Source organism: Babylonia areolata, chromosome 2, assembly GCF_041734735.1.
Source record: "Babylonia areolata isolate BAREFJ2019XMU chromosome 2, ASM4173473v1, whole genome shotgun sequence".
NCBI classification, from domain to species: domain Eukaryota; kingdom Metazoa; phylum Mollusca; class Gastropoda; order Neogastropoda; family Buccinidae; genus Babylonia; species Babylonia areolata.
The window spans coordinates 5,434,232-5,458,790 of record NC_134877.1 but is presented as its reverse complement, the minus strand read 5'-3'; the positions used below and the strand labels follow the sequence as shown (position 1 = coordinate 5,458,790).

The 24,559-nt window shown below is 45.2% G+C and overlaps 1 protein-coding gene across 5 annotated transcripts in view; it reads left to right on the top strand.

The window, feature by feature from the left end:
• Positions 1-21,410, top strand: part of LOC143296841 (protein mono-ADP-ribosyltransferase PARP14-like) — a 63,353-nt gene extending 41,943 nt beyond the window's left edge. For all 5 annotated transcript variants that reach the window (XM_076608848.1, XM_076608830.1, XM_076608825.1 and 2 more), the window contains 7 exons: positions 855-1,040; positions 2,453-2,635; positions 3,753-3,940; positions 5,386-5,779; positions 8,813-8,952; positions 9,803-9,980; positions 17,799-21,410. In XM_076608848.1, coding sequence (XP_076464963.1) covers positions 855-1,040; positions 2,453-2,635; positions 3,753-3,940; positions 5,386-5,779; positions 8,813-8,952; positions 9,803-9,980; positions 17,799-18,055 — 1,526 coding nt within the window. In that variant the 3' untranslated portion in view covers positions 18,056-21,410. The remainder of the gene's footprint in view (positions 1-854; positions 1,041-2,452; positions 2,636-3,752; positions 3,941-5,385; positions 5,780-8,812; positions 8,953-9,802; positions 9,981-17,798) is intronic.
• Positions 21,411-24,559: the final 3,149 nt, after the last annotated feature.

The window sequence follows — 24,559 nt, the reverse complement described above, 5'->3', positions numbered from 1 at the left end:
TCGTACAGAAAAACACTTCAGACAGTAATACAAACTGACCAATGATGTTCCTGTCATCATGCGGTACATTGCAGGAGGAAGGTGGCAGAATGGTAAAGACGTTCGGTCAACTGCCAACACAGAGAGTCTGTGAGGTTTTGGGTTCGAACCTCGCTCTCGCCCTTTCTGTCAAGTTTGACTGGAAAATCAAATTGAATGTCTAGTCATTCGGATGAGATGATAAACCGAGGTCCCGTGTGCAGCATGCACTTGGTGCACTGAAAAAGAACCCATGGCAACGAGAGTGTTGTCCTCTGGCAAAGTTATGTAAAAAGAAATCCACTCTGATAGGTACACAAATGTTTGTATTTGTATGTCTTTTTATCACAACAGATTTCTCTGCGTGAAATTTGGGCTGCTCTCCCCAGGGAGAGCGCATCACAATACTACAGCGCCACCCATTTTTTTGTATTTTTTCCTGCGTGCAGTTTTATTTATTTTTCCTATTGAAGTGGATTTTTCTACAGAATTTTGCCACGAACAACCCTTTTGTTGACGTGGGTTCTTTTACGTGCGCTAAGTGCATGCTGCACACGGGACCTCGGTTTATCGTCTCATCCAAATGACTAGCGTCGAGGAGGGGGAGAAAATTTCGGGGGCTGTGCCGTGATTTGAACCAGTGCGAATATATAAGCATGCATGCACTCAAGGCCTGACAAGGGTGTTGGGTTATGCTGCTGCCTAGCAGATGTGGTGTAGTGTATATAGATTTGTCCAAACGCAGTGATGCATCCTTGAGAAACTGAAACCCTAAACCAAACAGTGCATTGCTCAGTATTCCATCTAATGCATTCATGGTATACTGTTGTTGCTAGGAGACAGAATGATGGAGAGAGGCGTTGCAATCACCAAAGTGGAGTCCTCCAAACTGTCTTGCGGCAACGTGGTCCACGTCAGTGCCGATCGATTCAAGCGGGACTGGCAGAAAGGTGTTCTGGAAGTTCTGAAAGCTGCCGACGAGGAACGCATTACGTCCATCTCCATGCCCGCCCTTGGCTCAGGTTTACTCTCATCTTCTCTCTTTGTTTTTATCATCAGCTGGTTGATGGCTGCCTGTTGCTGTTGTTTGATGCAGGTTGAAGGAAGCTCTTGACATTCGATTCAGGAAAAGAAGCTTTCTATTACATGTTTTATTTGGTTTTTGGTATTGTTTTATTGTTGTTCCACCAGGTTTACTTGGCAGTTTTTTCTTCTTCTTCTGTGTTCGTGGGCTGCAACTCCCACGTTCACTCGTATATGCGCGAGTGGGCTTTTACGTGTATGACCGTTTTTAACCCGCCATGTAGGCAGCCATACTCCGCTTTCGGGGGTGTGCATGCTGGGTATGTTCTTGTTTCCATAACACACCGAACGCTGACATGGATTACAGGATCTTTAACGTGCGTATTTGATCTTCTGCTTGCGTATGCACACGAAGGGGGTTCAGGCACTAGCAGGTCTGCACATATGTTGACCTGGGAGATCGGAAAAATCTCCACCCTTTACCCACCAGGCACCGTCATCGTGATTCGAACCCAGGACCCTCAGATTGAAAGTCCAACGCTTTAACCACTCGGCTATTGCGCCCGTCAGCAATGACCTGTGAGAGTGCTAGGGGTTATTCAAGATACTGATAGTATCCCCACCTGCTCTGTGTTTTCAGCCTTTAGATAGATGTGTACCATTGGCAGAGCTATGCATGATGCATGGCAACAGGAGAGAAAAGAATGGTTACTGGTTTGGCGTATGTATGTGTGTGTGTGTGTGTGGTGTGTGTGTGTGTGTATGTGTGTGTGTGTGTGGTGTGTGTACTACTAGTAGTAGTAGTACCATATTTTACTGACTACAAGGTACTTTGGATTATTATCCTCCATTTAAAAAAAAAAAGAATAGCGCCCTCTTTTTCCAGCAGCCATCTTGACTCCTGATCCTGTGATCTTCATACGGCTAAGTTTTTTTGTATTTCTGTCCGCGTGTGTGGGGTGGGGAGGGGGGCGGGGGGGGGGGGGGGTGTGTGTGTGTGTGTGTGTGTGCTGATTATCTGGTTGTGGTTTTCCACAATTCATCTTTATTCTTATCTTATCTGTCTATTATAATCAATGTGCAGTATAGTAGGCTATTTTTATAATTATATTCAAATAATGTTTCTTAATTCTTTTTGTTTTTACATTAAGAATACTGGTTATTACCTGCAGTGTGTGGATGTATGTATGAAACGATGTATGTGATATTTTTTACATTTGTATCTTTGTAATATTCGTAAAAGCTGTTGTTGACTTTTACAGTTATGGTCCCCATGTTGTTTACTTGTCTATGTTGTGATAATGCACCTGACCAAATTTCTCCAGTTGGAGATAATAAAGTTATCTTATCTTATCTTATCTTATCTATCGATTCTTTGACACTCATGTTTTGTATCGTCTTTTGCCTGCAGGAGGTCGAGGTGCCGATCCCACAGCTTTGGCCGACGCTATGCAGCAGGCAGTGTCTGCCTTCTCTGACAGGGCCCGCAACCTGCGGGAGGTGCGTGTGGTGGTGTTCCAGAAACAGATGCTGGGCCCTTACATCGCTGCTTTCGACCCCGGTGCCGCCACTGGTGGGATGGAGGAAGGCTCAGGTGGTTATTTGAAGTTTGTGTGTGTGTGTGTTTGCAGTGTGTGTGTGTGTTTGTATGTTTGTAGTGTGTGTATTTGTATGTGTGTGTGTTTGTGGTGTGCGTCTGTTTGTTTGTAGTGTATGTGTTTGTGTGTGTTTGTAGAGTGTGTTTGTGTTTGTAGTGTGTGCGTGTTTGTTGTGTATTTGTGTGTGTATGTATGTGTGTGTGTGTGTGTGTGGCTCTGGGTCTGTGTGTCTGTGTGAGAAAATATGTACAAAATGTTTTACTAGTTGTAATTGCTACATCATGAAATAAAGATGGATTGTAAACTTGATCCATTCCATGCATTTGCATTGTTCCCTGCACATAAACCTTGCATTTTTGTTTTGTTTTGTTTTCACCCATAGCCCATTGAAAAGAAAAGGCTGATAGACAAAATAATGGAACGAATGTCAGCATTATGTATTTTGAAAATATATATCAGCATTATATACGCTTTTAATTATCATTTGTTTTCTTCTTAGTTATATCCATTTTTATTGAATACAGAAGAAAATAAAAGACATGCAAGCAAGAAAACAGGTCAACAGGGTGGATAATTCCATCAGCAGAAGCAAGGAAACTCTTCAGTATACTGACAAAAATAAGACAGTTTTCATCAGGACTTGGAACGGGCGCAATAGCCGAGTGGTTAAAGCGTTGGACTATCAATCTGAGGGTCCCGGGTTCGAATCACGGTGACGGCGCCTGGTGGGTAAAGGGTGGAGATTTTTCCGATCTCCCAGGTCAACATATGTGCAGACCTGCTAGTGCCTGAACCCCCTTCGTGTGTATATGCAAGCAGAAGATCAAATACACACGTTAAAGATCCTGTAATCCATGTCAGCGTTCGGTGGGTTATGGAAACAAGAACATACCCAGCATGCACACCCCCAAAAACGGATTATGGCTGCCTGCATGGCGGGGTAAAAAAGGTCATACACGTAAAAGCCCACTCGTGTGCATACGAGTGAACGCAGAAGAAGAAGAAGATCAGGACTTGAGCATACAATCGATCAATCAGTCAATCAGTCAGTCGGCCAGTCATTCAGCCAGTTAGTTGATTGATTAGTTTGTTGATAATGGTGTCTGTGTTCAGATGGAAGTGGTGCATCCGAAGGGGATCATGGTGGCAAGAAGAAAGAGAGTGGCGTGGACGTCTTCATAGTCTCCATGGAAAAGGCTGCCATCGAAGCGGCCCGCGAGAAGATCTACAGGCATGTGAAGCATGTTTGTACTTCCCACACAGAGACCAACCCTATCCTCGCAACCCTCAGCCCAAGACAGGTATTAAAGTGTGAGAGTGTGTTTGTGTGTGTGTGTGTGAAAATGTACGTGTGTGTTTTTGTGCATATAAATGTGTGTGTGTGTGTGTGTGTGTGTGTGTGTGTGTTAATGTTGTTCTTATAATCAAATTTTGGAAATCGAGCAGAGTAGTAATCGTATGTGATAGAAATATTTCTAAGCATGCAGCAGACATGCAAACACCCACCCCCCACCCACCCCACACACACACATACAATGCCCCCTCCATTCCACATGCACACATGTAGTCGTATATGCGCATACACACACACACAAACACACACACATGCACACACAGTTGTAACAAGATAACATGAAGAAACTTTGGACAGCTTTGTCAATCAGTGCTATGGTTTCATAAATTCATAACAAGCATTTCACCATCCAACTACATTCTTCAGATAATAAAAAAAAACACACCACACATACAAAAAAAACAACAAAAAAAGCAAACAAAACAAAACGAAAGCAACAGCAGATTGTTTGACTCTAGTCAGCATTTGAAAAGTGAATATTACATCAGGAAGGGAAGTCTCATACTGAATGCAGCTGTGAAAACCATTCTCTGTTCTGTCACACTTTCTCTCTCTCTCTCAAAAAAAAAAGTACTTCACTGTTTTGAAGCTTCCATGGTGCTGGAGAAAAAAAAAAATCCGCCGTTTTCAATTATAGAACGTTTTGCAAAATTCTGTTTACAGTCACTTTGTTTTAAGGCCTGACCAGTGCATTGGGTTTATGCTGAAGTCTAGCATATGCTCCTTTAGTTCTTTTTAATTTTTAATTTATTTTTTGTATACTATATATGTGGTGCAGTGTCTATAGGTCAGTTAGTACCTTTGACAACTTGAAACTGAAACTTTGTTTTAAACTTTTTTTTTGTTGGTACACTTATATAATACTTGGGCGACTGTATCAAATTTATGTATATTTTGTTGTTACTGCATGTGGAGTGATGGCCTAGAGGTAACACGTCCGCCTAGGAAGCGCGCTGGTTCGAATCACGGCTCAGCTGCCAATATTTTCTCCCCCTCCACTAGACCTTGAGTGGTGGTCTGGATGCTAGTCATTTGGATGAGATGATAAACCGAGGTCCCGTGTGCAGCATGCACTTAGCACACGTAAAAGAACCCTTGGCAACAAAAGGGTTGTTCCTGGCAAAATTCTGTAGAAAAATCCACTTTGATAGGAAAAACTAATAAAACTGCACGCAGGAAAAAATACCAACAAAATGGGTGGCACTGTAGTGTAGCGACGCGCTCTCCCTGGGGAGAGCAGCCCAAACTTCACACAGAGAAATCTGTTGTGATAAAATGAAATACAAATACAAATAATTTATTGGAAATTTCAGTGATCAGGCTCATCCTTTATTTTTGTCTTTAAACAGCGACAATGACCATGCCCTTTACAAGAACTGTTCCGGGTTTCAGATTGAGGAGCTGTACAAGCTGCAGAACAAACACGATGTGGAGATTGTCGTGGACAAATCGAAAAGCTCCGTCACGGTCAAAGGCGTTGAGATCAACGTCGCCAAAGCTGTCAGCAACATGAAAGACGTCATGTACGCCGCCGCCACAGAGCGCCACCTAGCTGCAGGCGGGCCGCCTGTCCGCTGGCAGTATGAGGCTAGCAAAGACAAGTTTGTCGACTTTGAGCCAGAGCAAGTCCTTCTCATTGAAGGCGCCTTCAAGAAAAAGGAAAAGGAGGTCTACTTTTCAGACAAAAGACGCCGGAAGTACAAAATTGTTTTCAAAGATCGCAAGGAGTACCCAGTCGACCACTCCGGTCACCCTGTGGCTGTCAAGCGCAGAGACATCTTGGAGGGTAATGCTTTTTTTTTTTTTTTGCATAGTTTTTTTTATCCTTTTGGGTTGGTGTGCATCCTAAAATCATATTATTTTGTTGTAGTGATTACACATAAAACAATTTTGATGGGTGCAGCAGCCAAGTGGTTAAAGCTTGAGGTGTCTGGTTCTCTCGCTCGAATCTGCGAGGGCGTGATCTTGATTGACAGCAGTGTCTAGTGGGTTGAGGGTAGCGGTGTTTCCTGTCTCCAAGGCCAGTACATGGGCAGATCCCCTGATTACATGTGGTGGTGTGTCCATCGAGATCGATGATGACCATCGTTGTCATCCAGCTGGGGGATGGGGGGAGGGTGGTGGTGGGGTGGGGGGGAGGATGCTCATGAATCTATCTGTGAATGCGCAGATGGCTGAATAGTCCAATCTGCGCACGAAATGTTCGCTGACAGTTGGAGCAGACAAAGACAGGCATACCACTGTCAGGGAGCTTGTTTGCCCGTGACTTTCTGGCCTGCCTCTTCTCAACAGCTGCAGCAGTCCTGTTGGCCTCGCACAACTTGGCGCCTTTGTGCACAGCAGCGCGCCATTTGTCACGGTTCACTGCAGATTCCTCCCAGGAGTCAGGGTTGATATCAAACGCTTTCAGAGAGACTTTCAGAGTATCTCTGAAGCGCTTCTTCTGACCTCCGTGTGATCTCTTCCCTTGTTGCAGCTCGCCATAGAAGAGCCTTTTGGGCAGCCGATGGTCTGGCATGCGCGCCATGTGTCCAGCCCAGCGAAGCTGGGACTGCATCAGGATGGTGAAGATGCTGGGAAGGGTGGCTTTTGCGAGCACTTCTGTGTCTGGGGTCTTGTCTTGCCACTTGATGTTCAGTAGCTTCCTGAGGCATGTTGTGTGGAAGTGGTTCAGCTTCTTGGCATGTCGTTGGTACACTGTCCAAGTTTCGCAGGCGTACAGTAGTGTGGGGAGAACTACTGCTCTGTAGACCTTTAGCTTGGTCTCAAGACTAATGCCTCTTCTGTTCCAGACATTTGCATTGAGTCTACCAAAAGTTGCGCTTGCTCTTGCAATCCTGACGTTCACTTCATCGTCGATGGTCGCATTTCATGACAGTGTGCTTCATTGACAGCAGTGTCTAGTGGGTTGAGGGTGGAGGTGTTTCCTGTCTCCAAGGCCAGTACATGGGCAGATCCCCTGATTCCATGTATGTGCATACTGAAGATCAAACATGCATGTTCAAAGATCCAATAATCCGTATCAGCACTCTGTGTGTTACAAGCTTCCCAAGTGTGCATCCAACCTGGAAAATAGAACCTGGTTACTCAAATGGCTGAGATTAACACTTTTGCTGCCATAGGCGACTTTAAGTGGAGGGGTCATGCATGTTAAAAGGACTGTTTTTCACATTGTAACAAAACTTGATAACTGCATCGACAGTTCTCCGCCATGAGCGACTTTAGTCGAAATCGAGGGGTCATGCATGTTAAAAGGACTATTTTTCACATTGTAACAAAACTTGATAACAGCATCGACAGTTCTCCGCCATGAGTGACTTAAGTCAAAATCGATGGGTCATGCATGTTTTCACTGCTTTCCACATTGTAACAGAACTTGACATTCAACTTTTCCTGTGCTATGGGAAATTGACTAAAGCCCTCAAAAACAAATACAAAATAAAAACGATAAAAAAACGATAATGATAACAGTGAAAAAGAAGAAGAAAAAGAAGTGGACAAATATGAGAAATATCAAGGAAAACTTATATTAGAGATGAAAAGAAGAAAAGGAGATAGTAACATAGACAGAGACAGACGGACAGATAGACAGACAAATAAGCGGGCAGAGTGAAAAGAGAGAGAGTGAGAGAGAGAGAGAGGTGACCAGTAAGGTTGTCATTAGAAAAAAGCAAACCTTGTCAACACACTGTAGATTTTCAGTTGGCTTTGCCAGGTGCAATAGCCGAGTGGTTAAAGCGTTGGACTTTCAATCTGAGGGTTCCGGGTTTGAATCACGGTGACGGCGCCTGGTGGGTAAAGGGTGGAGATTTTTACCATCTCCCAGGTCAACATATGTGCAGACCTGCTAGTGCCTGAACCCCCTTCGTGTGTATATGCAAGCAGAAGATCAAATACGCACGTTAAAGATCCTGTAATCCATGTCAGCGTTCGGTGGGTTATGGAAACAAGAACATACCCAGCATGCACACTCCCGAAAGTGGAGTATGGATGGCTATATGGCGGTGTAAAAACGGTCATACACGTAAAAGCCCACTCGTGTGCATATGAGTGAACGTGGGAGTTGCAGCCCACGAATGCAGAAGAAGAAGAAGAGTTGGCTTTGCAAGTAGTAGTGTTTGCTAAGCCTGGGAAAGAGAGTAAGAACCAGTGTTTTCCCGTTGAAACGACGAGGAATACTCCTGTTGGTTGTGCTTATCAATGAGCAGATCTAGATTTGGTGAAGATCAAGGTGTCTATTATCGTAGCTGAAAAGGATACATGTAGAGCTAGGTCATCAACTTATTTCACGCAAGAGTAGAGAATCTGCTAGGCTGATCGTCAGTTTTTTGAAAAGCTGTTCCTTATGCTTCTTATCTTAGTCGTATATAATGCCTTCTGTTTTTTTCGTTTTCTATTTAGTGGTGTTGATTACGATATAAGTTTTTAAAAGCACATTTGTATTCATTCATTTGATGAAAGTCTGTTTTCATCGAGTTGTTTGTGCGTGTGTTTGTGTTTGTGTGTGCATGTGTGTGGGTCTGTGTGTGTGTGTGTGTGAGGTGCATGTGTGTGTTTGTGTTTGTGTGCGCATGCGTGTGTGTGTGTGAGAGTGAGGTTCATGTGTGTGTTTGTGTGTGCATGTGTGTGTTTGTGTGTGTGTGTGAGTGTGATGTGTGTGTTTGTGTTTGTGTGCGCATGTGTGTGTGTGCGTGTGTGTGTGTGAGTGAGGTTCGTGTGTGTGTTTGTGTGTGCATGTGTGTGTGTGTGCGCGTGTGTGTGTGTGTGTGTGCGTGTGTGTGTGTGTGTGTGTGTGTGTGTGTGTGTGTGTGTGTTACAGAGAAGAAGCAGGAGATCCCGCTGCCGACTCACTGGGCACCGATGAAAGGGGAAAAAGTGAAGCGAGTTGAACTGAAGCCTGACAGCGGCGAATACAAAAAAGTGGCTGCACATTTCGGTGGACAGGCACAAGTCAAAAAGGTACTTATTTTATTGTGCAAATGTTAACGCTTTCCAAAGGGTACTTCTTTATTCTTTTGCTTATCCACTTCCATGTATACTTGCTGACTGTGTTTGGAGGTGTGTACTGATTGAAATGGAGCGATGATAATACGATACCATTCTGAGGTATCTTTGTTCATCAATCATTTTGAAAATCTTATTGATCTGTTTATTGATTTGTTTAGTTACTTATTTTTATTGCTGTCACATCATCTGCACCATTTCGGTGGAATTACTCATGTGCCATTCATCCTGAATCAACGTGCACAGCCACGTCTAGATTCGTCTGCTGCAGTTTCCGTGCCAGCGATCCATATTTTTGGTCATCAGGAGGCCACACACAAAATGAGACCCTGCACTGCTGCCAAGCTGCGCTTTGGTTGGGATTGACAGGGGCATGTACTGATTCATCACATATTAACGTTATATGGAACACCACCTACAAAGCTTTTTACCACTTTTTACCGATATCTCTCATGCGTTGCACAGGAGATCACTTGTTGGGCTTTGCAGTGCATGTATTGATTCAAAACATATGAAAAACCACCTACAAAGCTTTTTACCACTTTTTACCGATGTGATCTCTCATGCCTTGCACAGGAGATCACCTGTTGGGATTTGTGGTGCATGTATTGATTCAAAACATATGGAAAACCACCTACAGAGGGTTTTTTTAACTGATGCGACTTATCATGCCTTTTAGAGGAGATCACTTGCTGGGCTTTGCGGTGCATGTATTGATTCAGCACATATGGAACGCCACCTACAAAGCTTTTCACCGATGCAATTTCTCATGCCATGTACGAGAGATCACCTGTTTCTGTTACAGATTGAAAGGATCCAGAACCCGTCGCTTTTCCAGCAGTTCAAAGTGAAGAAGAAAGAACTGGAGCAGAACAACCCCAAAGGGACGGAGAATGAAAAGCGGCTGTTCCATGGAACTCCCTCCGACAGTGTGGACGGCATCATCACCAACGGGTTCAATCGAAGCTACTGTGGTAGACATGGTGAATATATGTTGCTAACCTTCTCCCCATGTCGTGGGTCTTGCAGATCTTTTTTTTTTTGTCTGTAAAAAAAATAGTTTCAAAATCCATATTTTGTTAGATTGACTCATAGATTTCGTGTGCATGCCTCAAATTGTCTACGGGGATTGATTTGGTGTCATATACTGTACCATGTCAAACTGATGCAAACTAGGCCTATTGGTTTGCTCTGCTTGGCCAAATTTCGCGCGGCTAACAGTGAAAAGACGGGCCCACCCGCTCTCAGCCAATCAAACGCCTCTAAAAACTATAAGCGCTTAATCATTCCTTTGGCCAAGGCTCTCCACGCCATCTTGTCAGGTTTACGCTCTGTCTCGTCTTACGCTTTTTTCGGCTATTCAGCGTATCCTTTTGGCCTTATTTTGTTGCATGCGGCTTGTGTTTATTGTATTCTTACATTCTGTGTACTCTATTCGACTCGGCACCCTCGATTCGTTCGATTTTTTCTGCCTCTAAGTCGATCCTGTCTTTCCTTTCTCTGTTGGGGGTCGGATTTTCGCTGGGTGCCTAAGCGCGGGTTCCATGCCTCATGTGCCATACCACGAAGGCAGGGGATCATGATGCTGGGATTGAGACTCGGTAAGAGACTCTCCCAGGCCCGGAGCTCATGATTCCTCCTGATACGGACCGCGGCGACGCGTCGTTAGACGCTGATCGCGGAGGCGACGTTCGTACCAGTAAAACGGTCATGAAGGGGACCGGGGGGAAAGAGGTACGAGCGTCGCCTCCCGAGGTGTCCCAGCGCGAGGCAGGGAGAAGGGTGAATGGCAAGTCATCTCTGTGCTGTGGGGACTCGCAGCTAGGCGCGGACTCCCAAGGGGAGGCCGCGCCCGGCCATTACCCGGGTCCCCACTCGGAGACGGCCCTCACGTGCCCCATTGTTGTTCCCCCTCCTCCCTTCTCTGTCGACCCCCCTCCCCCACCTCCTTTTGGGGGGGGAGAAAAATTTAGTTCCGGGGGGGGATCTCTACTTTGCCCACCCCCGGGCCAAGCCACCCCAGTCTCCCCACGGAAGGGGATTCGGGGCGCGTGGCAACCTGCTCTGCAGGTCTTCCCGCTATCCGGCCGGTCTCCCCTGCTGGGGGAGGCCCGTGCGTGTCAGGCGGTTCCGGGCAGTCAGCCCGCTCGTCTTCGGGCGGGACTGACACCCAAGTCGGACCTGACCTCCCTCCGACTTGGCCAGGTTGTTCCCTTCATGTAGGTCATTGCACCAGTGACCCTTGGGGTTCGGGTCACAGTATGGCTGGTGCCCACGGGTGGTTACCCCCATTCTACCCGTACTGGGGCGCACCTAGGGTGCACACTGGGTTGCCGGGAGCACCAAGGGCCAGCCCCTTGTCCGCTCCCCACCGGACCCAACCCAGCACATCTCACAGGGTGACACACACAGCCCCGACAAGTGGGATCGACTTGTCGGTCAGGTCGAGCTCCTCGACCAATATTGCCACTCTGTCCACAAATCGGGCCTCTGTCAACCCACAGGTGACCTCCACGGTCACAACGGCCTCCTTGTCAGGACAGACGGCTGCTCAGGGGCCCTACTCGGCCCGGCGGAGCCGGCAGTCCCCACCTGCCCAGCCCTCGGCCCTACAGTGAGATGAGTGGGTGTTTGTCCCCACACAGCACTCGTGGGTCACTCTTGCATCCAGGGACGCCCTCTCTGAAAAGGTGTGGCACCCACCATCCCAAGCATGGTTGGACCTACGGTCCACACGCTCCCCACCCGCTTCAGGTGTCAAGGACATAACAGTGGCGGCCATGGTCCCGGCTCGGGATCGTCCCAGCTCATCCCGCTGGGCTGACCACAGTTCACAGGACGCCCCAGTGGGTACATCCACTTGGGATGGCACCCAGCAGGGGATGGACTGCGAACAAGAGTGGGAGCCCCTGTCTTCGGATGAGGACGAACAAGCAGATGAGCACTCTTCGCCCACATCCCAGGGGGGACAGATTGAGCCCGTGCCTTCCTAGGGACCAGCTTGAACCAAACTCGGACTTTGCCGAGCTCGAACTGACCCTCCCCAATAGGGTCACGTAGGCCGAATCAGTCCCTCAGGCTACTTTGTTACCCTTGACCCTCCTTACGCCATGTGACTCTAACTCCAGAACCACAAGGCAACTCGGAGTGCCAGAAATGGTGCAGGTATGGCTTAATAAGCCAGCCCGCACTGTCAGGGGTGCTGCTTCCATCCCTCCTCCAGGCAGGGAGTCTCTCTCTGCCCCGGGCGCCTTTTCCCCGGGAAAGTTTCTTAAAGATTCCTCCAAGGGAGGGGTGTGGTCCTGGTACACACAGGACCACCCTGCCTACAGCGGAGCAGAGCCCTCCGCACAGGACAGGATGTTGGTCTCACAGCGCACCACCTTCCCCACTTCAGCTAACCTATCCTTTAAAACGTTAGCAGAGTGGGACAAATTGGCCCGCCGCTGCCCCCTCGAGGTTTCCACGGCGTACACCTTCGACACGTTCCTTCACAGGGCCAATGAGCTGTGGGAACAGTGTCCGGTTAATCAGGACAAGGGGTCTCCTTCCTCTGTCCCGCCGGGCCTCTTCACCGACCAGAGGTTACACGCTTTTGGCAATAGGGTAGCATCTGGTCTCACGGCAGCTGCAGACACAGCTACCAGCCTTCACTTCAATACTGTGCTAGCGCGGCGTGATGCCATTTTCAGCCTCTCTAACATTCCTGTGGAGGAGAGGGCTGCCCTGCGGTCCATCCCAGCACAGCAGCACTCCCTCTTCGGCCAGTTCCCGCCCCATTTTGTCAGCCACAGGGCAGAGACAAACAGGGAGGTGGCCTCATATTTGGCCCACACCTCTCATGGGCTCCAGGGTTCTATGCCATTGAAGAGACCGGCCACCAGGGCCTCTCCATATACCACGCCGCCTGTCAAGGCAGCGTGTGCTGAATCAGTGGCAGAGGAATAAACCACCTTATGTCCGTCCAAGCCGACCGGCCATGCCCAAGGCCAGAAGGCAGCACCCCCAATGACTGGGCCCCGATTCAGCACCACCAGTCGTTCAGCCCCTCCAAGTAGGAAACTTGTCCCGGCATGCACATCAGTAGTGTGCTCTGGGACTCAACGACGGGATTATGTCGGTGCTAGAGTCGGGGTACATGCTGTCTTGGGTGGAGGACCTCCCCCCCCCTAAGATCCACTCCTCCTCCTTAGGTGCCCAGCTCGACGGAGCAGGAGAGCGTCCTAGAAAAAGAGATATCGCACCCACTCCTCATGGGGCTATATCTCAACTCTCGGACCCGGGCCCCGGTTTTTACGGCTGGTTGTTGGTGATTCCAAAGGTCTCGGGAGGGTGGAGACCAGTTTTGGACTTGTCCCCCCTCAACAAATTCCTCCCCAAAATCAAATTCAAGAGGGACACACAGGCACAGATTCGGGAGACCATCCAACAAGGTGATTGGACTACCTCTATCGATCTGGAAGATGCTTATTTTCATATACTCATCCATTCGGCATCCCGTCGGTACTTGAGGTTCGTGTGGAGGGACAAGGGGTTCCAGTTCCCGGCCCTCCCATTTGGTCTGTCCCTTGCCCCTTTCCTGTCTACCAAGGTGGTGCGGGAATTGGTGTCCATCGTCCGCTCGGAATCCATTTGTCTCTGTGTGTACCTGGACGACTTGCTTATCCTGGCCCAGTCGCAGGCCCTGTGCCTGAGTCATACGGCCAGACTTCTAGACCTTTGCTCCCAACTGGGCTTCCTCATGGACCAGCAGATATGCGATCTGTCCCCACGTCAGTCCTTCGACTTCTTAGGGATGAGATTCGACACGCGGTCTATGATAGTCTCTCTGGCGCCAGATCACTGGGACCGTCTGGCAGGCCTCCTCAGCCACTGGCGCCACTCCTCCCAAGATACAGCACAGACACTTTCTTCCCTCTTGGGCATGATGGAGTCCACGGCACCTCTCATTCCCCTGGACAGGGTTCTCAAGCGCCCTCTCCAGAGGGCACTGAGGTTACGCCGGTACCAGAGCACTCAGCTATGGGATACCCAGATATGTCTGGGCGAGTGGTTCCTCGAGGTGACATCAGAGTGGTTAATCACCCCCCTTCGGACACAGGGGGTGCCCTTAGCCCCACCTACTCTTCAGGTGCCACTCTTCACAGACGCCTCCTCCCTGGGCTGGGGAGCCCACATGGACTCACTCTATGCAGCAGGGACTTGGTCCCTGGAGGAGCGCCTGTGCCACATCAATGTTCTGGAACTGGAGGCAGTTTGCAGGACTCTCCTGCACTTCATGGGGGAGGCCACTGGCAAGACCATCCGCTTGTTCACGGACAAGACGACGGTCGCATGTTATGTGAACAAATGGGGGAGCGCACTCGGCAGACCTCTCCATGCGGACTGAGGCTCTCCTCCGTTGGTGCCACAGCAAGGGCATTGCACTTTCAGCGAGACACTGAGCAGGAAAAACCAACTTCTTGGCAGATGCTCTTAGCAGGTCCAAGAGTGTCATACGCACAGAGTGCACCCTGGACAAGGACAGCCTTCAGGGGGTGTGGGAACAGTGGTTTCGGCCGATGGTGGACCTTGTTCAACAAGAGACTTCCCACTTCCGTCTCTTCGGTTGCCGACCCAGAAGCGTGGGCAGTGGATGCTCTCTCTCTAGATTGGAGCAGTCTGATTGCCTCCGCGTTTCCTCCCTTTCCAATTCTGTCCAAGGTGATACGGAAAGACAGATTGGAACACCCGCAGCTGATCCTCATTGCGCCGAAATGGCCAGTCCAGACCTGGTTTCCGGACCTTCAGTCCCTGACACATGTTCCCACCCCTGGAACTTGAAACCAAATCTCATCTGCTGAGGCAGCCTCGCTCGGGCACTCCGCATTCCAATCCTCAACTGCTCCACCAGCACGCATGGCTGCTGTGCGGTCAGAACTGTCAGCATCACCATTGAAGTCCTCGACCCCTCGGTCGGCCTCTGTGTCGGCTGTGCTGACCCAGGGGTGTGCCTCCTCTGACCTCCTCTCCATAGTCACCAGAGCAAGGAGGCAGGGAACGGAGACTTTGTATGACTTTCGCTGGAAGAAATGGTTGCGGTGGTGTACAGCTCAGGGCATTACCCCTACGAACCTTACGAGCATGCAGCTGGCCAACTTTCTGGCTCTCTGCTCCTCGGTTCATCCTGTCTGCTAGTTCTGTGCGAGGGTACAGGTCTGCCTTCTGTACCACAATGCAAACAGCTAGGTGGTTCCGCCTTTGAAGCGGATTGCCTGCTCAGAGAGGTGGCTAGGGGTGCCCCTCTGAAGGAAGCTAGAGACCCCAGAAGAGTGCCCCTCTGGGACTTGTTCCTGGTGCTGTATTTCATTCGAAAACAGCCCTTCCTACCATTGGGGACTATTCCTTTTGACATCCTCACCCTCAAGACCACTTTCCTTCTGTGGCTGGCCACAGGCAGTCGTAGAAGTGAGCTGCATGGGCTTAGTGGAATGCCACAAGATCTGGCCTTCCACAGAGATGGTTCCATCACTATTCGTTTCCTTCCAGAGTTTCTGGCTAAGAACCAAGACCCTGAGGTTCCTTCCCCCTCTCTGAGGGTCAGACCTTTGTCTGATATTCTTGCCCAAGATGAGGATAGGCACCTGTCCTGTTCGGTGTCTCAAATATTATTGGGATAGGTCTCGCCATAGGCGTTCTTCTCAGAGGTGTCTGCTCATCTCCCTCAATGAGAATTACAAGAAAGACATCGCTGCAGGCACCATTTCCCGCCAGGTTTCCCAAGTCATTCGTAGAGCCTACTCTCATGCACACAGGGATATCAGCTGTCTTCATCCCAGAGCACACGAAGTGCGGGCCATAGCTACTTCGGCTGCTTTCCAGCACTCAGTGCCAACGCAGCATGTCTTGGAGGCAGCCTTCTGGCGGTCTGAGAATCCCTTCATCAACTTCTACCTCAGGAATTTCCGTATGACCAGGGCTGACGGTTCCAAGGGGATTTCCTTTGTCGCGGCTAACACTGCCGTCTCAGTTACAAGGGCTCCCCATATGAACCAGTAGGCGTTGACCTCCTCCATTTGCTTTAAATTCTGCATCAGTTTGACATGGTACAGTATATGACACCAAAAGGAGGAGTTTGTATTATACTCCATGTTTGGTGTTAAATATACTTACCATGTCAAACTCGAATGCCCGCCCGTCCGCCCCCGCGTCTCCGCCGTGGTTCTCATGGGGCATTTTTGTTCATGGCCACGGAATGATTAAGCGCTTATAGTTTTTAGAGGCATTTGATTGGCTGAGAGCGGGTGGGCCCGTCTTTTCACTGTTAGCCGCGCGAAATTTGGCCAAGCAGAGCAAACCAATAGGCCTAGTTTGCATCAGTTTGACATGGTAAGTATATTTAACACCAAACATGGAGTATAATACAAACTCCTCCTTTTCGGCACATTTTCTAGTGTCTTGGTTAATTAGTTAAGGAATAAATAGCAACTCCTTTCCTGGTGGTGGTTTTTTTTTTCATCACACAAACCCACACTTTCTAAAGAATAAACATATGGTGGTTTGTCCGTCGGGATCGACAAGGACCATCTAGTCATCCTGGGGGTGGGTGGGTTGGGCTCTGTGGGTGCGCAGATGACTGATCAGGCCAATCCACGCCCGGAAGGTTCTGACGCAGTGTGGACAGGGGATGGTGGCGGCTGTCAGGGACTTGCTGGCACTGCTTTTCCTGGCCTGTCTGCGTTGCTCTGCTGCAGCGATTCTGTTGGCCTCACAGGATTTGGTGCCTTTGTGGACAGCTGAACGCCACTTTGGTCTGTCCATTGCATTCAGCTCCCATGTGTCGTGGCTGATGTTGAAGGCCTTCAGAGAAGCTTTCAGAGTGTCTTTGAAGCGCTTCTTTTGGCCTCCATGGGAGCGCTTGCCATGTTGGAGTTCGCCGTACAGCAGTTTCTTGGGGAGCCACGAATAAACATACACCAGAACAGCAAAGGGCACTGTTTACTTAACCCCTTCTTTTCATTCCCCAGAATGATGTGGGTTCTACCGACCCATGACGTGCAGACAAGGGAACGTTGCTGAAATCAAATCATGCTGCAGATTGCCCAGTCCACTGCAAAAAGGCCGTATCAGGGCTGAATACTAAACAGCTTTAAAAACGACTTGAAGAGAAGACCATATAGTATCAAAAGGTCGATTAAAATAACATTAAAATGACAATTCACTCATGCCTTGCTCAGTCCACATAAAATTAAAATCAAAGTTAAAATATTGAAAATGGTGTGAAAAGACCATTTTCACCCACACACGTTTCAGAGCACATAAAAGAAAACTTTGTGTTAAGTAAACTGTACAAAACAACACAAAGCATCGAAAAGATTTTGTTTGACCTTGTGTGATTAAGCCTAAGTCAAGGTCAAAATGGCCACCCAGTTCCAGCAAATTGTGGAAGAAGACCTCTTCTGAACCAAACAGCATTGAAATCACTCCAGCAGTTCATGAAAACTGCTGTTCATGGTCAGATAGAATTCAAATACCAAAAAAAAACCCATCAACTTTACGTAGCAAAAGTATCCCTACTGTTTTTTTTGGATTTTATATCATATATATTTTTTCATGTCTCAGTGTTATGTCAAACAAAACAACCGAGTACATTGCAGTCTATACTGATTCATTCGTCGTGGAAATTAAGCATCGTAAACAATATCTTCTTTTTGAGTTGAGCCCACCAGATCATTTGCTGTTAGAATGCTAGAATGTTAGAAATGTGTGCAATCAGTAATCATGTGTGGAACTGGTAATTGTTTGGGGTTTTGTTGATGCAGGCACGGCTTTGGGAAATGGGGTATACTTTGCTGCCGATTCTGCTACCTCCATGGGCTTCGCACAAGGTGGCCACATGTTTCAAGCTCGAGTTCTGGTTGGAGAGTACACGCCGGGAAATTCGAGCATGAGGATGGCTCCCAACAAACCCAACTCCAACAGACCCTACGACTCGGTCAGTAACGCCCCTCAGAACGCCACTGTTTTTGTCATTTTCCATGATTCTCAGGCTTACCCCGAGTATCTTATTTCTTTTTAAGTTGCTGGCTCTGAGGTTTTGATTGGAACATGGTTTTTGTGCTCTCCCTCTCTCTCTTTAATTTTTTTATTTTTGGGCTATTGTGATGGTTGTAGGTTTCTTCATTCAATGTGCTTGTTTGTTTTTTTCATTATTTTTTCATCATTAGATTTGCAGTCAATGCGGCATCGTTTTGGTGGCGTATGTGAATGCAGTGTGTTTTACTGGATTTTCCTGATTGTAACTTGTGAAATATTCATTTTACAACATTAAAAACATTGTTTTATTTAGTGCTGTCCTGATGCATGTTATAGAAACTGATTGAATTTTCTGAGAATTGCTGCTTCTCTTTTGAAATTTTATATATATATAATGTGAAGGGTCATGAGCCTCTCTGTGAGGTAACAGCACGACAGAAGAACACTTCATGATTATTATTTCTATTTATGCATTTTCAGGCAACACCTTCTGATGAACAATCATTGCGTGATTAGTATAAGATGTAATGAAAACAACAACAGCAAAAAGTCACTTTTATAAAATAAAATTTTTTTTTAAAATTTTGAAACATGAAGAACCATTCGGTCATAATTTATTCACTTTGAACATAGTAATAGCTGCTCTGCACAAGTGCCCCCGAGACAAATAGGTATCCAGGTTCTGTCTTGGAAGACTGGAAGATTTTCTTTTCCCACAGGTGGTCAGGCTCTGTCACTTCTGTTCTGATTGGTCTTTAGGTTAGAAGGACCCCCAAAAAATCTCACACAAGAAAGAAATCCTCGACGTTTGTTACAGCTCCAGTTTTGTCAGTGTGCATGCAAGTTTTCCCGGGAAAAATAAAATTGGTTTATCCTCCTAAAAGGGAGTGTGGTTGCCAGAATGGTGTGATAAAAATGGCTGCACACCTAAAAAGCAACTTGTAGATAAGAGGGAGCAGGAGTGGTGAACAGAGGAGAAAATCAGTGTGAAATATCTTGCAGTGTTTTGGTCTGAAATGTTATGTCATCTTTGCTGTTGTGTATGAAAAAGAGAATTGTATGATATATATTTTTTGTTTTGTCTGTTGTAATTTGAACCGCATCTCTTACTTGGAAAGAACATTTTCAGTGTAAGAAGATGGGGAGGAGGCATTGATATGAACAAATTTCAACAGTTACACATGACTTTTGGTCAAGATAACTTATGATGATAGTATCATATTTACAAAAAACTATTGATTTGCGAGTCATTTTTTTCAGTGTGTATCAGCATTGTGCATTCATTGGTCCATGCCATATTCTTAGTTGTTTTGATGAGTGACTCTACATGGAGAAATTTAAAAGGTTAGATACCTTTGGATAAGACAGATTATAAAGTAGTTATTATTTTTTTTAAGATTATACAGCATTTATTATTTTTTTAGAATTTGTAAAAAAAAATGTGTGTGTCAGCTTTTTCAGTATGTTTCAGTGTTGTGTATTTTTTGGTCCATGCCGAGTCGAGATATTAGCGATTTTAAGAAATGATTACAAGAAGTTCTCATAAAGAGATGCATGCATTCTGATGCTCATGCACACACACTTCCACACACACACACTTGTAATTGTATACAGTTTGTACACAAACACTGCATTTTTTTTCTTCTTTTTTTTTCCCAGTCTAAAATCACTTTAGTGAACAGACATTAAATCAATGACCAACACACACACTCATACACAGATGTGCGCACGCACACACACACACACAAAGGAAAAATGTTCCATGGTGCACTTAAAATGTTTATGAGGGTGGAGGACTTTATTCAGCATTAAGTTGTTTTTTTTCACTTATTTTCCTAGAGCGCTTTCCATTTTCAGATTATTATTAATTAGTTTTGTGAACATGTTCACAGGGTTTGGACATGATTTTATACAGTTTTTGTTTGTACATATAAGAAAGCATAAGACTGCTTAAGAAAAATCACCATGATAATTGAAAGCAGATGTGGTGTGGTGTACATGGAGTTGTCTGAACTCGGTGACGCCCCATTGAGGAATTAATTGAACTGAAGCTACAGTGAAAGTCTGGTTGATTAAGAGACTTATGCATTTATTTATTGGCGGCATCCAACTGTTCAAAGTTGTACCACTTTACAGTATTTGAATGTAGACAGTTGAATTGACAGAAACCCTTCATGCTGAAAGTTGATGATGGATACAGAAAACTGATTAAGGGCTGGATATGGAGAGGAGCAATACACATATTCTGAATTCATCATTCCATGTAGGAGAAGGTTTCAAGTACCCCATTTTGAGTTCTTCATCTCTTGCAGACAGATCCAGGTTCATTCATTTCTGTATTGTCCCATGAAAGTCTTTGTTTCAGTTTTCAAGCCTACATCACTGTTAGTCAATTGGTGAAATACAGAGGAGAATTTATTCTTCATATTCAGAAATTTGGGTCAAGATTTTGTTGTTTAGAATTGAAACAGCTTTGTGGGAATGAATAAGTATATGCAAAAGAGGTTACTTTCCAATGTTATTGATTTTATATTGTTGCCATTATGTTCCAAAAGTGTTTTGATATTGACTGTAATTGCATAGCAGATGTGGAGATTTTTTTATATTCTGCAGTGTTCAGGTAAATAAAACTTTAATGAAATAATGGAACTGTATTATAGTTTGTTATGAAACAATATGAAAGCAAGAATTTGTTCTTTTTTTTTCAAAATATATATGCCATATTGACATTTAGGTGAATTTAGTTTGTTTTGGTTTTCCAAACAGCTGTTTTTTTCTCAATACACAAGAGATCTTTCTTTAACCTCCCTTTTTCAGCCTGAATATAAAGTTTTGGCTTGTTTTTCTGTCTTTACACTACATATACTTTACATTGACAGTACTGTTATTTACATGTGGCATTGTTAGCTTTTTGTATTTACTTTTGGTACGAGAGTCTTGACCTTTTGTCTGTTGAGGTGTTTTTTATTTCTGTGATTTTATTTGAGTTTATTTTTTCTTACTGTATATTCCGTATAGTAACATTTCTATCTTAACCATTTTCTTTAATCAGTGTGTCGTCTCTTCTGACTTCATTTCTTTCTCCTTCTCCCACCCCTTCTCCTGCTTCAGTCTCCTGTAGTGTATAGAAACTTGATCCATAACATGCATGCACAGATACGCACTTAATTGTACACCAATGGTCTGTGATCTTACAGTTCATTCAGATGAACTTTTCAACAATGTAAAATAATCCACAAATAGATGCACACATTCAAAGCGTACTTTGTGGCTTTATCTTCACTTCCGAGTGATTTGTCAAATGCTTTTGCTTGTACAAATGCAACAGAAGAAACATTTCATGATGTAACAGCTCATAAAGTTTGTTTGTGAAGTACAATTAAAGTTCTTAAACAAGACATGCTTGAAGGTGTCTATGCTTTTCGTTTGTTAATCTTTTTGTCTGTCTGTCTGTTCTCCTTTCTGTCTGTGTGTGTGTACAAGACAAATATGTTCGTGTGTCAGTGATTCTTCATTCAGCATGACATGCAGATCGTTATTCACAGCGATAGGCAGGTCTTTCGCAGATCTTCATTCAGCATGAACGGAGTATGGCTGCCTACATGGCGTGGTAAATAAACAAAACGGTAATGTTATATGTCTGAGTGTGTATGTATGTGTGAAATCTGACTGAAGGGCACAGGAAACGAATGATGAGCCGCCCAGTGGCAGCCGTCAGTCGGCTCTGCCCAGGTAGGCAGCCAGTAGTATAAGGGATGGGGGGTTCTATATGTAACGGATTTAAGCGCCCATAAGGCGCAACAACGCCTTAAACCATAAAAACGAAAAACCCGCGCGATCGTTTTTTTCGGCTTAAAAAAGGTGTATGGAGGGCCAAATCACTAGATAAAAAAAAAATTGATGGTTAAATATGTGTATGGAGAGCCAAATGGTCATGGGGGTTCTATATGTAACGGATTTAAGCGCCCATAAGGCGCAACAACGCCTTAAACCATAAAAACGAAAAACCCGCGCGATCCGGATTTAAGCGCCCATAAGGCGCAACAACGCCTTAAACCATAAAAACGAAAAACCCGCGCGATCGGCTTAAAAAGGTGTATGGAGAGCCAAATCACTAGATAAAAAAAATGATGGTTAAATATGTGTATGGAGAGCCAAATGGTCATGGGGGTTCTGGTTCATAAGAGAGGAGGTATCAAGTGGGTCAACCGTTCACATATGAACGTTTGACCTAGTTAGCTTTTTGGATGGTTTACCATCTTGAATATCAAATAGATTTTTCTTTCCGTTAAACAACTGAGTTTTGTGTTTCGATTTTATGTCTGTTTTCATTGCATTGAATTTTTCAACTTCAGCCAGAATGAGACTAAATTCTTCATCGCTTATTTTATCATCTTCTAATGCTTTTGAAATAAGATCATTTATAGTGTTCAGTTTTGACTCGGCCAACACGCGAATCTCGTTGTGCTTCATAGCTTGTGACATTAATTTTTTATGATAAATTTACAAGTTAAACCAACCACACCAAGGAGACCAGCTCCCACTTCTATTCCAATAGCTACGGGAGCAGCGGCGACACTCAACAGTAATCCAACACCCGATGCCCCAAGGGCGAGACTAAGAGTCGTCAGCGTTGTATCCGCGGCTGTAGCGATATTTACACCGCGTTTATATTTTTTATAAAATAAAGTTCTTTCATCACGCTCTTTTTCGAGGTTGTTTTTTATATTCGATATCTCTCGTAGGCGAAACTCCATTATTCTATAGTAATCATTTTTTGTTTTTAAATTATGGTAACAGGATGAGGAGAGTAGCGCAGTCTTTTAAGCTGAAGAGGTCCGATGTGAACAAAGTCGAGAGATATTTTATCTAACGATGGACGTTTGATGACACCTTCGAGCGAGAATTCTATAGAGGGATCGGGTTGATCAGATGGGCCAACCACTGGAATTTTGATGGTAATTCTCAAGAGTTTATTTTTAAGATTTCCAGGCCATTTTATCTGCAACCCTTTTAAAACTACTACAAAATTATCTGGCACCCCACTAAGGAGTATATCTAAAACGATAGTTGACCCCTGAATAGGCGGCTCAAAATCAAACTCTTTAATTAACCGCAGTGTACCAGTCTTTTTACCTTTCATACCAATAACATATCCAAAGTCGTCGCTGTTAACGACGATTAGATCTTTACGCGTATGATAGGAAGCCAACAGTTTACCACTATTTTGTATTTTTTGTAGAGCGTGATTTCTTCCAATACTAGCATAGGGTTGTTTTATTTCAAAATCTAAATCCCAGTTATCCACCGGATAAGGTACCCACGTATCATCGTCGGAAAGAACAAGATGTGGTTTGTTCACAACAACACCGTCAACGTTCACGTCTGCAAGTTCGCTGAATTTGTTGACACCACCATTACTCGTTATTTATTTTCTTTTGTACGTTCCTTCAGAAAGTTGGAAGGCGTACAACTGATTTTCTATTCCCAACACATCAAATCCGTCTGTATCTCCGAGATCAACCAAACCGAGCGTAGTGCAGGGTTTGATATTATGTGTTCCTGGCCCTCCGGGATCAACCATTTCTAATATTTATAGTATATTCTAAATATTCAAATTGGTGCAACGTAGTCTTCTAAAGGAAATATTTTGAGGAAGACGGGGGTGGATCCAAAAACTCACTGCTTTCTGTTTTGTGGCAATACCTTCAAGCGAGAATTCTATATGACTACCCTGTGGTATAATATCATAGGGCATAGCATCTTGTTTTTCAATGGTGATTCTCAGGGGTTGATTTGCAAGATTTTTGGGCCATTTAATGTAAAACCATTCAAAAACTTCTACAAAATCATCAGGCTCTTCACCGAGAATTACATCATAAATAATACGGAAACGGAAGCCCCACAAACTATCTAGCTCATAAAAATCTATTCTAAATACAGATTTAACCTTCGAGCGTTTCTTAAGCACATAACACCTCTTCTGGTATATTACTAAATTTACATCAAACGCTCTTAAATCAACGAACATCCAGCCACTGTTTTTTATTCTAGAATTATTATTTTCTTCTTTGGTAATGTAAGGTGATTCAATTTTAAAATCTATTATCCACTTGTCGAGGGGTTTTAGCTGCCATGTACCGTTTAAACGAACAAGTTGATAGGGCTCATCATTGACATCATCCTCACTCACGATATCACCAATTTTTACTTCTTTTCTTTTGTATGTTCCTTCAGAAAGCTGGAATGCGTACAACTGATTTTCTTTTCCCGGCACATCAAATCCCTCTGTATCTCCGAGATCAACTAAACTGAGCGTAGTGCAGGGTTCAGACATATCTTATATGTAATGTAATATTTAAATAATCAATAGAAACGGGATTATGATTTTCATCTACTATAGAAAGTGTTAAACGTGGTAAATCTCCGTGAGAAAGTCTTTTGTATTGGGGTGATGTCAACGTGGTTGTTCGACCACCCCCGCATCTTTCATTTTCTACTGGGATTGATTGTAACAACGTAGAAGGCAATCCGTTATAGAAATTAT